Genomic DNA, 12,626 nt, shown 5'->3' on the forward strand with positions numbered 1-12,626 from the left:
ATCCGCTGTTTTGGTTCAGAAAAGTATGCAAAAGACTGATGTTTATCTGTAGTTCATCTGAACCTCTTGAGTCTACATAACACAGGTGGGAATCCTTGGAGAAAAAGGCTTTCTTGTAAAATTTTGACACTTCCATTGTTTGCTTTTTTCTCCATTAAATGCCACCTAAGTTTTATGATGCCATTTCCTTCCCAGCTGTTAAGAAGAAATTGGATCACAATATCTCTTAAAGCATAATAAATACACATAGTTTAATTTTTAACTTTTAAAGTCAATTCATATTTTAAATGAGATAGCCATTTTTTTCTGCAGGAACTGATTTATTCCACCCCTCCTGGAGACAAAATCCATGGGAATGTTGTCAAAAATAAAACTACTTAGGACATTTTATGTACCTACTAGGTGTTCACAATCTTGTCTTTAGAAGTTAATTTCTGGGGTTGATCTACCTCTATGCAAAGAGCCAGCAGAAATATCACGTGTATCCTACTTTGAGGACTGGGAACCTACAGCTAATTTATTGTTCATCCAGGTCTTCTGAACAGTGTTGAGTTCCATTCTTAATAAAAAGCTGATAAAGACGCTTGCATTTCATTTTGAATTTAGTATATTTTTTTTTTATAAATAGTGTAATAATTACATCATAGAATCATAGAATGGTTAGGGTTGGAATGGACCTTGAAGATCCTCTAGTTCCAACCCCCCTGCCATGGGCAGGGAAACCCTCCACCACACCAGATTGCCCAAAGCCTCATCCAACCTGGCCTTGAACACTTCTAGGGATGGGGCATCTACAGCTTCTCTGGGCAACCTGTTCCAGTGCCTCACCACCCTCTGAGTGAAAAATTTCTTCCTTATATCTAATCAAAATCTATCCTCTTTCAGTTTAAAGCCATTTCCCCTTGTCCTATCACTACACACCCTTGGAAAAAGTCCCTCTTCAGCTTTCTTGAAGGCCCACTTTAAGTACTGGAAGGCTGCGATAAGATCACCCTGGAGCCTTCTCTTCTCCAGGCTGAACAGCCCCAACTCTCTCAGCCTGTCTTCATAGCAGAGGACTTATGTCTAAGTCCTGCCGTCAGCACTCTCTGGAGGAAGGGCAGAAGATGTAGTTCGTACCAGCTTCAGTGTATATCACTTCTCTCTAATAAATTGATTATATTGTTCCTCATGAGCCACTTGAGCAAGTTATGTCATCTCAGAGTCTGGATAAATGAAGCAGGTCGGCAGACAGACCTTGTGTTTAGGGCTGTTTTGTTTGTTGAGGGATCATTGCACTTCTTTAACCTGGCAAGATAGTCACTGCATCTAGATTTTTGCAACTTGAAAAAGCTAGAAATTTTTGCTTTCAGTGTATATTTTTGACCCTTCACCGTGGAACAAAGTTTTCTATATTGCAGTACAGCCTTCTAAACAAAAAATATTTTGGTAGTTTACTTTTTAAATTTTCTTTAGGCTGTCCAAGGGAAATCACAAGTGTGATCTAGGATTGCATTTTTCCTCTTTTTAATTTCTTCTTCCTATTGGTTGCAAAAGACTCTAACTGACAAGACAAGAAAAGAAACTCAAGTCAGAAGTTATGATGCCTAAGGCATTGTTGTTATTTGCTTTTTTATGGATCCTGGGTTTAAAAGGGCAATCCTGACTTGTGTTTTCAGAAGCACACCTGGTTTATAAAGGTAAGAATCTAGATCTTGCTATAAGCTCATCGCAGTTTTCCCTACATAGAGCTTTTACAGAATGGAAACAAATACAGTCCAGAAAGTTGTAGTTGCATTGAGCTAGACAAAAGAAGTGGCATCTCTTGTTCTATCCTGCTTTCTATATTCCAAGTACTGAACCTGATATAATTTGCTGAGGTTTTGAGATGTCTGTAGCAATCTGGAGTATCCTAGGTGTCACAGTGCTCAAATTCCTCATTTTCCGCTTAAAAAAAATCAATGGCTTTCACAGAAATTTAAAAATTTTTCAGTTAGCTTACTTCTAGCTGTATACACCATAAAAGTAAAAATCAAGAAAGGGATTCTGCCCTGTAGAGGAAGAGTAGATAATTTCCAGCTTTTATAATTTTCAGACCATCTGGCTGCAATTCTTCTGCTGTCCTAATGCTCCCCATTAGTATTTTTTTCTAATCAAAGAAAAAAATCTGTTTTCTTAAAACTTTGATGTATTCTGGAGAACACTGAGTAAAAAATTAAGATTATGGTACTGTCTCTCATTTGATTTGCTCTTTTTCTCTTACTCATTTCAGATGGTAATTGCTGTTTTTTGAAAAAGAAAGGAAACTTGAATAATGAGTAATATGTCATTTATGTCATGTGCTTCCATTTGGGTAAAGATTTGGGGATAGCCTTTCTTATTTTCTCAACTGGTGGGGGAAATACCTAAACAGTTTTAATTTTTTTACAAGAGGCATTGCTTGTTGTTCACTAGAAAAAGAGATGTGCCACCTTTGTGAAAATAATAGGAAATAAAAACAGGATCATGTTGCTTTGAAAGTAGTATAGTATGTATACTCAAGAAGGCAAAGAGTTTCAGGGAGTAAATTTACATATTAATAAAGATGAGGAATGGACTAGATGACCCAAGAACTATGCAGTCTCCTGAAGTATAATGTCTATTGCTTATATACTAATGTTTTATCTGATTCAAGTCTAAGGGTATAAAATGATGGTTTTGTATGGTACGACCATGTTACATAAACTTGTTTCAAGATATTTTATTTTCTTCTGAGCTAAAGTTTGTCCATATGTATTTTCACCCGGTTATAAATAATTGTGCCTTCTTTCATGATGGTTATGCTTTTTTTCATTTGTGTCTGTGCCTTTCACATGTACACAGTTACTGGATTGCTTAGCTGGTCTATCTGTCTTACTACAGACCAACACAAACAGCAGACAAAACTCAGTACTAAAAGGAAGTTATTTTGGATTACAAAGCAAAGAACATAAAAATTAAGACATTTCAGATTTATAATTAACCATGCAATCTTTTCAACTATGTCAAAGCAAATAATATCGTGTAGGAAGTCTAAAATCATATATCTTGAAAAGACTCAAGAGAGAAAGCATAAACATGAGATAGAAATCAAATGTACTACAGCAATGTTTTCTGAACTTCTGCCCACCCTTCTTACCACAATGCTCTGCACATTGTACACACACCTCATTTACTTTTAAAGATGGTCTTTATTAGAGGAAAATGCTTTTAAATTAGAGCTGAATGATGATTTAAATGGAGTCTAATAAGAAATGGGTAAGACCAGAGCCTTTTGTGACTTATACAGCCTGCATGCCTGTAAAGGGGTGGGCATCACACAGCTACATGCACGTGTATCATTCTTTTTGCTTCATCTGACAGGATGCCACATGCCACAAAACAGCTTCTTGCTGCTTATCTGCTTCCTATTTGCTTGTTCCACACCACAGTCGAGAATAACTAACATAAGAAAGATTATTAACTTGGTTTAGTTGTTTTGGGATGTCTTGATTATATGAAGGATGTAATTAGAGCTGGTGAGGAAATTATTGTCTTTTTTAAAAAAAAAAAAATAGAAAGGTTGTTGGAATATTTCTTCAGGTTTTTTTGAGGGGCTTTTTGGATTTAGATCTAAACAAAAACACCATCTACCCACTGCTGTTTATATCATATCCCAATTTAGAAAACCTTAAAGGCATGTTGTTTCTAGTATAGACTTTGAAAGAAGCTAAGTGTCTATATATTTAGTAACTAGAGAGTAGACTGCAGAGTCAATTATTTCATTTTAGGTAGAGATGAATACATAGATAAACTTGAGCCTCAACCACTTATATTTTAAGAGGTTTCTGTGGTTGTGAACTAATGAATGATAAACAGTACATGAGTGAGCCATGCTGTGTCATTTATTTTCTGTCCTCACATAGTGTCCTGGAACAATCTTTGAATTTTCTCTCCATACAGTATTTACTCCTCCAGGTTCTCTGACAAAACATTCTAATGCCTGCACAGAGCTGTCAAGGGTCCATGACCTTTTTAATACACTAGTTGGTCTGTAGAGGAGAAGGAAAGTGAGAACACTCTTGCCAGCATTAATTTTTGCCAAAGTCTCCCTCTAAGGTTATGGTGCATACAGTACAAGTTACCTTGAGATGAACTTTGATGCAAATGTATCACTAAACATATCACATTAGAAAATGTGCTGATGGTAATGGTAAAGCAAGTACCATTCTATGATTCTATGATTCTATGATTCACTGAGAAATGCAAGAATTTGAGCTCCTTGCAGAGTGAACACACATACAGGCACTTATGGTGGACAGTAGATGCTGATGCACTGCAAATTCACATCTCAGCCTGCCGTCACATTGTGATCATGCCCTAAGCAAAATGGTCTTAAATAGCTGTAAAAACAAAAGCTCAACCACTCCTAAAAGTGGAATAATTTATGGAACAAACAAGGAATAATTAATCCAGCCTGGTATTGAAAAAATAGTTTAGTAGAGAAAAATGTGTCCAACTTCCATTGACATAGGCTTCTAAGTTACTGTAGTATAGGGGATTGGCTTCTTGTGAATATTTTCTCCTAGCTCAGAATATATCTGGTTTTGTGCTTCATTTCCTGTGAAATAACACCCCTAAACTATGACATTCCTTTGCAATCGGCCATGTAAACACTAAGAATAGACCCCACTTTACATAGTTTTTAATCTTGACTCCCAGTCCCACCATTTGCAGTGTGCAAGTGAAACAAATTGTGTAACTGGGCTTAAATAACCACGTCGCATGAAGGCTAGGAGGGAAAATGAGGACAGAGATGCAAGGGCTTTTCCCAGTGTCACTCATTTACAGAGAGGGGGTAGGTCTCTGCATCTCCAGCCCTTTAGCCTCTCAATAGTGCTACCTCCTACATCTACAGCCTACGCTGAAAATTATTCTGATTTCTGTATGTATGGAAAGTTTACATGCTCATGTCAATGATAGTCGAAATGGAGGGTATGCCTCGGGAGCATGCCTATTCCATCTAACTTATCATTGAGATAATTAAACAAGGAATCAAGTTACCTCAGACACTATCTGTAGTCCTTCATGTCCACAGACTACCTTTACCAAGGTCCAGGTTGCCCTTCAGACTAACTTAATCTTGTCATTTAGACAAACGAACTCCCTTCTCTCCAACTACCCTCTTTCACTTCTGTACACTATAAATTCTTTCTTGTTATGTTTGTGTTATTTATACTACCCTACTATTACCAGCTTCTTTTTGCTTTAAATACCGTAGATATAATTCTTATTTTGAGTGTATTCTCCACCTAATGAATGTCCCATTTTTATTCTTCTTTATTTAGAAAAAGGGGTAGACAAAGGATACTACACTGTAGGAGCCAGACTGATCCGGCTAGAGGATAAGGTAAGTGCATGAAAGCTTTTTTTTCCCCCAAGTAATGATATCTGATCTACAGACGTGCAAGATAGTATCTTGGCTTGATTTACTTTAGAATTACAGGGCACTGTAATAAAGAATAATATCCTAATTTTTATAAGGGAGTTGATGAAGTATCATGTACATGTTGTTCAGCATTAACCGTTTACCTGCCGTAATTTGGTTCTTGATTTTAAAAGGGACTACTTTCATGTTGAAGCCAAATCACATATCTTGTAGATAAGTACTGTGAACCATCAAGGTGTTTGTCATATTTGTCGTACCAGAATTAGTGAATTAGGCAGAAAGGCTAGTACCAGGAGCCTTTGTAAATAGCAAGACTTGATATCTCAGTTAATAATCTTGATGTTCTTTAATGTTTACTGATTCTTTTCCCCTGTGCAGTTATCTCTGCATCAATTTTGCCCCTCCCCTGCTGTCTTCTCTCCAAGAATATGTTCATCTTTGTTATTAATTAGAGTTACTTAGAAGTATGCTTGAAAGCCAAAACTCATATTGTTTTAGACCTACTCTAAACATCCTCATAAGCTTTTTCCCGAAGCTTATCTATCAACTGATAAGAAAAGTACAAGTTTGCTTAGAACTAGGAATCTGTTTTTCTAGTAGTTTTTTGGTCAGCTCTTTTAACTATCCCTAAATACTGATGTCCCTCGAACAGTGTGCTCTCTGTGGACAGTAGCAGCCAGTAGCTTTGGTATGTGGTATGATGTAACAGCTGAGACAAAAGTCTGTTTGAATTTAAGATCTCTATTGCCTATTTGTATCCTAGTCTTGCACAAATTTGTCACGCAAATTTTCTTTTCACTTTTTTTCTGGGGAAGTGAGGTGAGAAGGAAACGGGAAGAAACCTTTCATTATTCTTCAGAAGAATTGTGCATCTTGCCAAAAAGCAGAAATTGAAATTAAACAAATGCAATTCCTCCCTCTATCGCCTAATATCTAATGATCATTGCTAGGGCAGCGTTGGAAATATGGGATGCTGCAATGTCAAAGGACAGATTTTCTTTGATTTTTAGCTTTCTTGGACAGTGTCAGAGAATCAGCTTCAGAGGTGAAGAAAATTATCTGAATTAACTTTTAAAGAGGATTGGTCACTTATGTGGACACTCACATTCAAAGTAAAGATGACTTTCATTCAGATTAGCAGAATTCACTTCAAAAGAGATACACTGCTTTCTAGCCTCTGTATATTCCATAAATTGACACTGCTATTTCATTCAGATTTCGCAAATATGCATATATAGAGAAACCCACAATACAGATTTGAAAATTTAGCAATAAAAGCATCTGTGATAAGACTTTGATTACTTTATGTAAAAAATATTGCTAATATTGTAAATACTTGGGGAAGAGGTTGTTCATGGTCTCCTGACTGCTCCATTTTTATGAAGAAGAAAGGCCTTTAATGTGTCTGGCATTGGTCCAGCTTTAGCACAGTATGCTGTGTGTGGATTTGATAACTTTTTATGTCAAAGCCTCAACTAGTTTTCTACTGCTTTTAAGTACTGCAGAGGTATCTTGGTGTAATAAGAGGAATGTTACAGGAGATAGCAGTGTGTGCAGTAAATGCTGCAGTGAATGATCTCTGTTGCAGATATCTGCTTATGCTCTACCCTTACAGCTCGAGCCTATTAGAAAACCGAATTTTAGTTGATTCAAAAAGGTTATAATTTTCATTAATACTGCCTCGATGTGAATACTTAGAGATGATGAAGCAACATGGTTTCACCTTCTCATGTTAAATGGCTATTGTAATCATGTAAGCGGTCTGTAGCAGGGATTCACAACAATGTTCTCGGAACAGCAGTCATGCAAGTTAAAAAACCACAATGGTATAGTCATCTTAACATCATTTAAGCATGATCTAAACATAGTGGTTGCAAGCTCAAATCACTAGTGTGGGCAAGACCTAGCTGCTATTTTATTGGAATTAAACTGTAGTGATTTAACTCACTGCATATTGTATGGGAACTGGTGATTTCTATCTCTCTATTTATTGTTCTGGAGAAAACAAGTAGAAAGGAATAAAAATATGTCAAGATATTTTCATAAGATGATTCTATAAAAGACATTCAATCATTGCAGCTTCTTTTTTGTTCTCAGACCAAAATACAAACGTAGAATTAAAACAGCAGAGTCTAATAGAACTCTGGTCATTTGCTCTTTCAGTACAAATTAGCCGCCTTTTAGGTGCACAGGGCTTCATTCTTGTATTCCTGCCAAGAAAGTAGACACAGTACACAAAAAGGGCAAACTGTTTTTGTGTTGGTTTGTTTGAGGTTTTGATGGTGTGGGTTTGGGTTGTTTTCTTTTTTTTTTTTTTTTTGTATTTGCATCCTTTTGGCATATTAGGCTAAAATATATATGTTTACTTAGTGAAAACAAAGTTAAGCTTCCCAGATATCTCTGTTTTACTAGGACAATAGAAACAACCACATCCTGCTGTCATCTGCTTCCCCTGAACTATTTTCCCATGTCTCATGGGCTCTCCTGCTCTAATAGTTCACTGTGTAGTAACTGCTATGTGCCCAAATGTGAAACAATATTGGAGTCAGGAAGGACAAGCTGGGTTTCAACCTCTGAGGAGAATAAATGAAGCAAGGGCATATCTGACATCAGACTCCAGCTGGTGGTGAAAAATGATCTCCCCCTTGGAACTAGAAAACCTTTGGGATCAGCCTCTTCCCCCTGGAGAAATTATTTTAACATTCAGTCACCCAATATAGTCATGGCAGCCTCCCAGCCAAGTGACACATCTGATAAAGTGACACATTTCTGGACAAAGGCCAGTTGGTGTAGATGAAAACGCAGTGTGGATTTGAATGTTTCATCTGCTTAAAAATCTGATCGATAAGCTATTAGTGCACCTCTAGCCCAGCCTGATCTTTCCCACCAGCGTTTTCCAGTTCATTTGTTTTAGTCATTTCTCCGAAAGGGAATTGGGATCTAATTCACCCATTCAGAGCTGTGCATTGTTCTACATAAAGACGTAATTACTCTTTTTATAAATTTTGAGAGAGAGGGAGAGAGAAGTGTGTGTTTCTGGTGGTGAAGATGAACTTCATTCCCTTTAGAGGTTTGCTACTATTTGAGTTAAAATGTGGGATTTGCTGTCTAAAAGGGCATAGGCACAGATTTCTGAAGTGGTTGCTTAGTGATAGATAAAAGCTTTGAGGCAAAAATGTTTCAACGATTCAAAGATAACAGCCTTCCATTCATTTGGCATGAGCAGCATTGTCTGCAGCCTCTCTTTTGTGCCCTCCCGGGCTCCATATGTAAGTTTAAGGTAAGAAGGAAAAGGTAAGAAGGAAGAGGTAAGAATGAGTTTGTGTAGGTTGAAGCTCCATGCGAGTCCAGCGTAAAGTAGAGTTGAAATACACTTATATCACTTTGCTTTTAAACGTTGCAAAGCTGACTGGAAAGGGATAAAATGCGTGGTGGCAGTTTCTAGACAACATGTAAAACCCTTTTTGGCAACATTGATTCTGTGTAAGGCTTTACTCCTTTCATTAACGTGGCATGTTGCATGGTGTAAGTTTACACATAACAAACACTTTTCAACCTGTTTTTCCCTGAGTAGGATATAAAAAACTTATTTTGTTGTGGTCAGCCTAATAACCTATCGTGGTTCTTTTCATAAAAACACAGAGATGTTTAGAGAAAGAATGGGGCTTCTTTCCCAACACGTGATGTATGCCATTTGGCTGACCTTTTCTTGAGTTGGATGGCAGGGTTTAATTTTAAATTGTGGTATGTAGCCATTGACAGATGCTTTTGAAATGTATTAAGAGGGAGATTGGTTCCAAGATGATGTTCTAGAGCTGGCATTAGTTTCTTTTCAAAATTGTAAACTAATGCTTCCTTATGATGAAATGAGTATTCTTTCTTTCTCTTTTTTTTTTCAAAATTAGAAACAAAAATCGTGGTGTGCTATGTCAAACTGCACGACAACCTATAAATAAAAACAGGAGAGAAAAGAATCTACAAATGAAAGGTTAGAAGGGACAGCTGTATTGTCTTTGAAAAAGAAATCTATTAGGTATTTTTATAATTATATGGCAGTCTTCTTTATGTGGTATTTACAGTTATGATTTATGTCCATATTACCATAACTATTTCCATACTTACAGACAACATGTGATAATGCTGGGAGCCAAAAGCAACCATTTGGTAGCATTTAAAAAATGCAGAAACACTAAGAGAAAACAGGGCAGTAAAGCAGAACCCTTCTGAGCTTTATCCATCTGAGTAATGTGAGCCAGAACAGAAGTGTTGTCCAACATAAACAAATGTAGAGGTCGGATTGTGGTGGTAAACTCTCTTTACCTGTTCAAACACTCGTTTTAAAGTTGGGAGCTAAAGAGATGGTCTCAGAGAAGAGTGGTATTTCCCTACCATCTTATTCGTCTTTGATAGCAATGGAGAGATGGATGTTAGTGAATCTGACTCCTGCTGTGATTACATCAGGAGTCATTAAATAGTAAATTATTTATCATGACAGTGCCTGCAAGCACCACCATAGTGAAGGCCCTGTCAGAATTTCCATTATAAACCCTTAATTTGTGGGTGCAGAGATGGGCATAACTGAACTGCATTAAAAAAAAAAAAAAAAAAAAGGGAAAAAGCTGAATATTGGCGCACAATGAATCAGTTGAAAAATGAGCATGCTACATTTTTGAGGTTTCAAAAATATGTCTGAAAGAAACCCAACAAATGCATTTGTTAACAAAAACGTATTTTGGCACTAAGGTGTTGGTGGGTTGTTTGCCTCCAGTTCCTTAAAGATTGAGTCATACCATAATATAAAGCTTTTCAGAAGGCTTTGTGCAAATGGGCGTTATGCAGATTTTCTTGACTACTAAAACAGGCTGACACTTCTTTAAAGTAGCTGTCTGAGACACATTGCTGTTCCTTCTTGTGAACAGAAAATACATTTCATCCTGGCCCTCTGTGCTTTGCTAATACGCACAAACGCTGCTGATTTTTGGAGTATATCTTCTCAAGACAGATGTGTGTGAGTCAATAATTAAGATCACTAATGTGACTTGCAGTTACTAGTATATCTTATGAAGCAGGCATATTGCTTGTTGTGGGTGTTCTTGGAGCATGCCACGTTCAGTTTAAGGGAATAGACAGGAGGTTCACAGGGAGAGATCTTATGAATGTGTATTTGGAATGGGATGCCAGAGAACATGGTCAAAGCCTGGTCTCATTTATTCCATAGCAGTCCAGCATAAATCCATTGATTCTGCACCGTACCTATAAAGTCATTGGATTTTTGGTTTTAAGCTATTGCCTAATTAAAAATAAATAAATAAATAAATAGATGCCTGATGCTTCAAGCCAAAGCGTGCTTTCATTTATGCCACTGGAGTTACACAGGATTTACACAGGTGTGAAATGCAGCGAATTTCTTACATGGCTTTAAATAAGATTCTGGCTCATGTCATCACATCCAACTTGGTAGGAGTGAATTGACAGAGGTGAAGTAGAAGCAGAATGAGGACTCAAAAAGTTCAGAATTAATCTGAGTGATATCATGTTTTCTGTCTATTATGTCTAAGTAAACTTTGTGTTAACGTACCATAGAAGTGAAGTTCTGCCTTGCGTTCTTGTACTGAAACATTAAGACAGGTTTTTAATGTGAAAACCAAGTAATGCCGATTTAACAGCTTAGACCTCAGCTGCACAACTTTTCTACTTTGCTACTTGACTTCTCAATGCAGAGAGGAGGATCCGCTGCAGCCTTGACTTCTTTTGATTTTCTGGGATGGTTTTCTGCTTCTCAGATAAAGTTTGTTTCATGAGATTGAGTGGGAAAGGCTGGTTTTGAGCTGCCTGGTTGTGATGGTAATGTCTGAAGGTTCAGATAAAAATAAGAGCTAACTCTGATAAGCCTTTCAAGCAAAAGGAAAGAAGAGATAGATGATATATTCTGAAGCATATCTGAAAGAATCCTGCTTGAACTTCCCTATGGTTCTTGTTATGGAGCCTTATCATATGTGGTACTTCATAGCACCCTCCATTATTAAGGTTGTACACCACTTTCCATTATAAAACTGTTTTCAGGTGCTTGCATCTTCGCCAAACTTTAGCCATCTGGGTTGAAGTTTTCCAAGGCAGATGGCTGCCTCAGGCTGAGATTTTTTGGAAAATTTGTATGTCAATGTGGGTCATCCTTTCTATATCACAGTAACCTGACCCACTGTGAAGATTCTCCCAAAAGCAAACATAAAAACGTTGATGGAAAACACTTGAGCTTCTTCTAAATTTGAGCAAGAAAACTGGACAGAAATTGAATTTTATCTGCCAGTCTTGAGACCCAGAGACCTGATCCAACACATAGTGAACTCAGCAGGAGGCTTTCACATGGATCGGGCCCTGATTTGTAACGGATGAGGGAGCAAAGAGTTTTGCATAGTGAACATTTGCCAGGACGCAATTCACCACCATAAATCAAATGTTAAATAATTCCAAAGCCCGATAAATGAGCGTGCAGATGGCCATGTCTGCTCCCCAGTGATTGCACTGACTGTTGATTAGGATCCAGCTCAAATAGTTTGATCTCATTTATTGACGTCTCAGGGATTGCTGTGATTAGGCGATCGGTGCAATCTAGTTGTTTTTCTGCTCACTTGGCTGAAACCATTCTGGTGGAACCAAAACCACCCAGCAAATGCTGCCCATGACACCTTGGAGGATGCTAGGAAGGGGGGAGGCAGGAGCTCACAGCCATATGCTGCGTAGCAGCCTGAAATCAGTTTGCAGTTACCTTACATTTAATAGGAAACAATGAGAGCCACTCGCAGAAGATGCTCTACACAAACGCTCCTTGAGGAAAGCACACAGATTAACTGTGAATGTTAAGGAAGAGAGAAACAGTAAAGTGATTTAGGGCTGCTGGTAAATAATGGAGCCTTTGGGGAAGGGAATCTTTCACCGGCTGTTACGATGTTGGAAATCTAATCCATACTGATCAGGAAAAAGGTCCTGGAAATAGCAACGTTGACCACAAAGGCTGTGGTTGAGGGACCCTGTCTGTCTCTTCCTGTTCTCCACCAAAACCTTCTAAGAATCACAACTGATTTGAACTGAAATTGAGAAAGGGGTCATGAGCTTACAGATGTTGATTTCCTGTAAGTTTTAGAGAAAATAAGTGCCTGGGTAGAGGACAGAAACTCTGTTAATCCCCGTGCTCCCAGAAGAA

General features: G+C 37.7%; 1 protein-coding gene across 1 annotated transcript in view; it reads left to right on the forward strand.

Annotated features, from left to right (window-relative positions):
- Positions 1-12,626, forward strand: part of LOC104384326 (potassium voltage-gated channel subfamily KQT member 1) — a 517,279-nt gene that overhangs the window by 304,664 nt on the left and 199,989 nt on the right. The window contains exon 15 of the mRNA XM_086610471.1: positions 5,325-5,386. Coding sequence (XP_086466597.1) covers positions 5,325-5,386 — 62 coding nt within the window. The remainder of the gene's footprint in view (positions 1-5,324; positions 5,387-12,626) is intronic.

The sequence above is a fragment of the Tauraco erythrolophus genome, chromosome 4 (assembly GCF_009769465.1).
Source record: "Tauraco erythrolophus isolate bTauEry1 chromosome 4, bTauEry1.pri, whole genome shotgun sequence".
Taxonomy (NCBI): Eukaryota; Metazoa; Chordata; class Aves; order Musophagiformes; family Musophagidae; genus Tauraco; species Tauraco erythrolophus.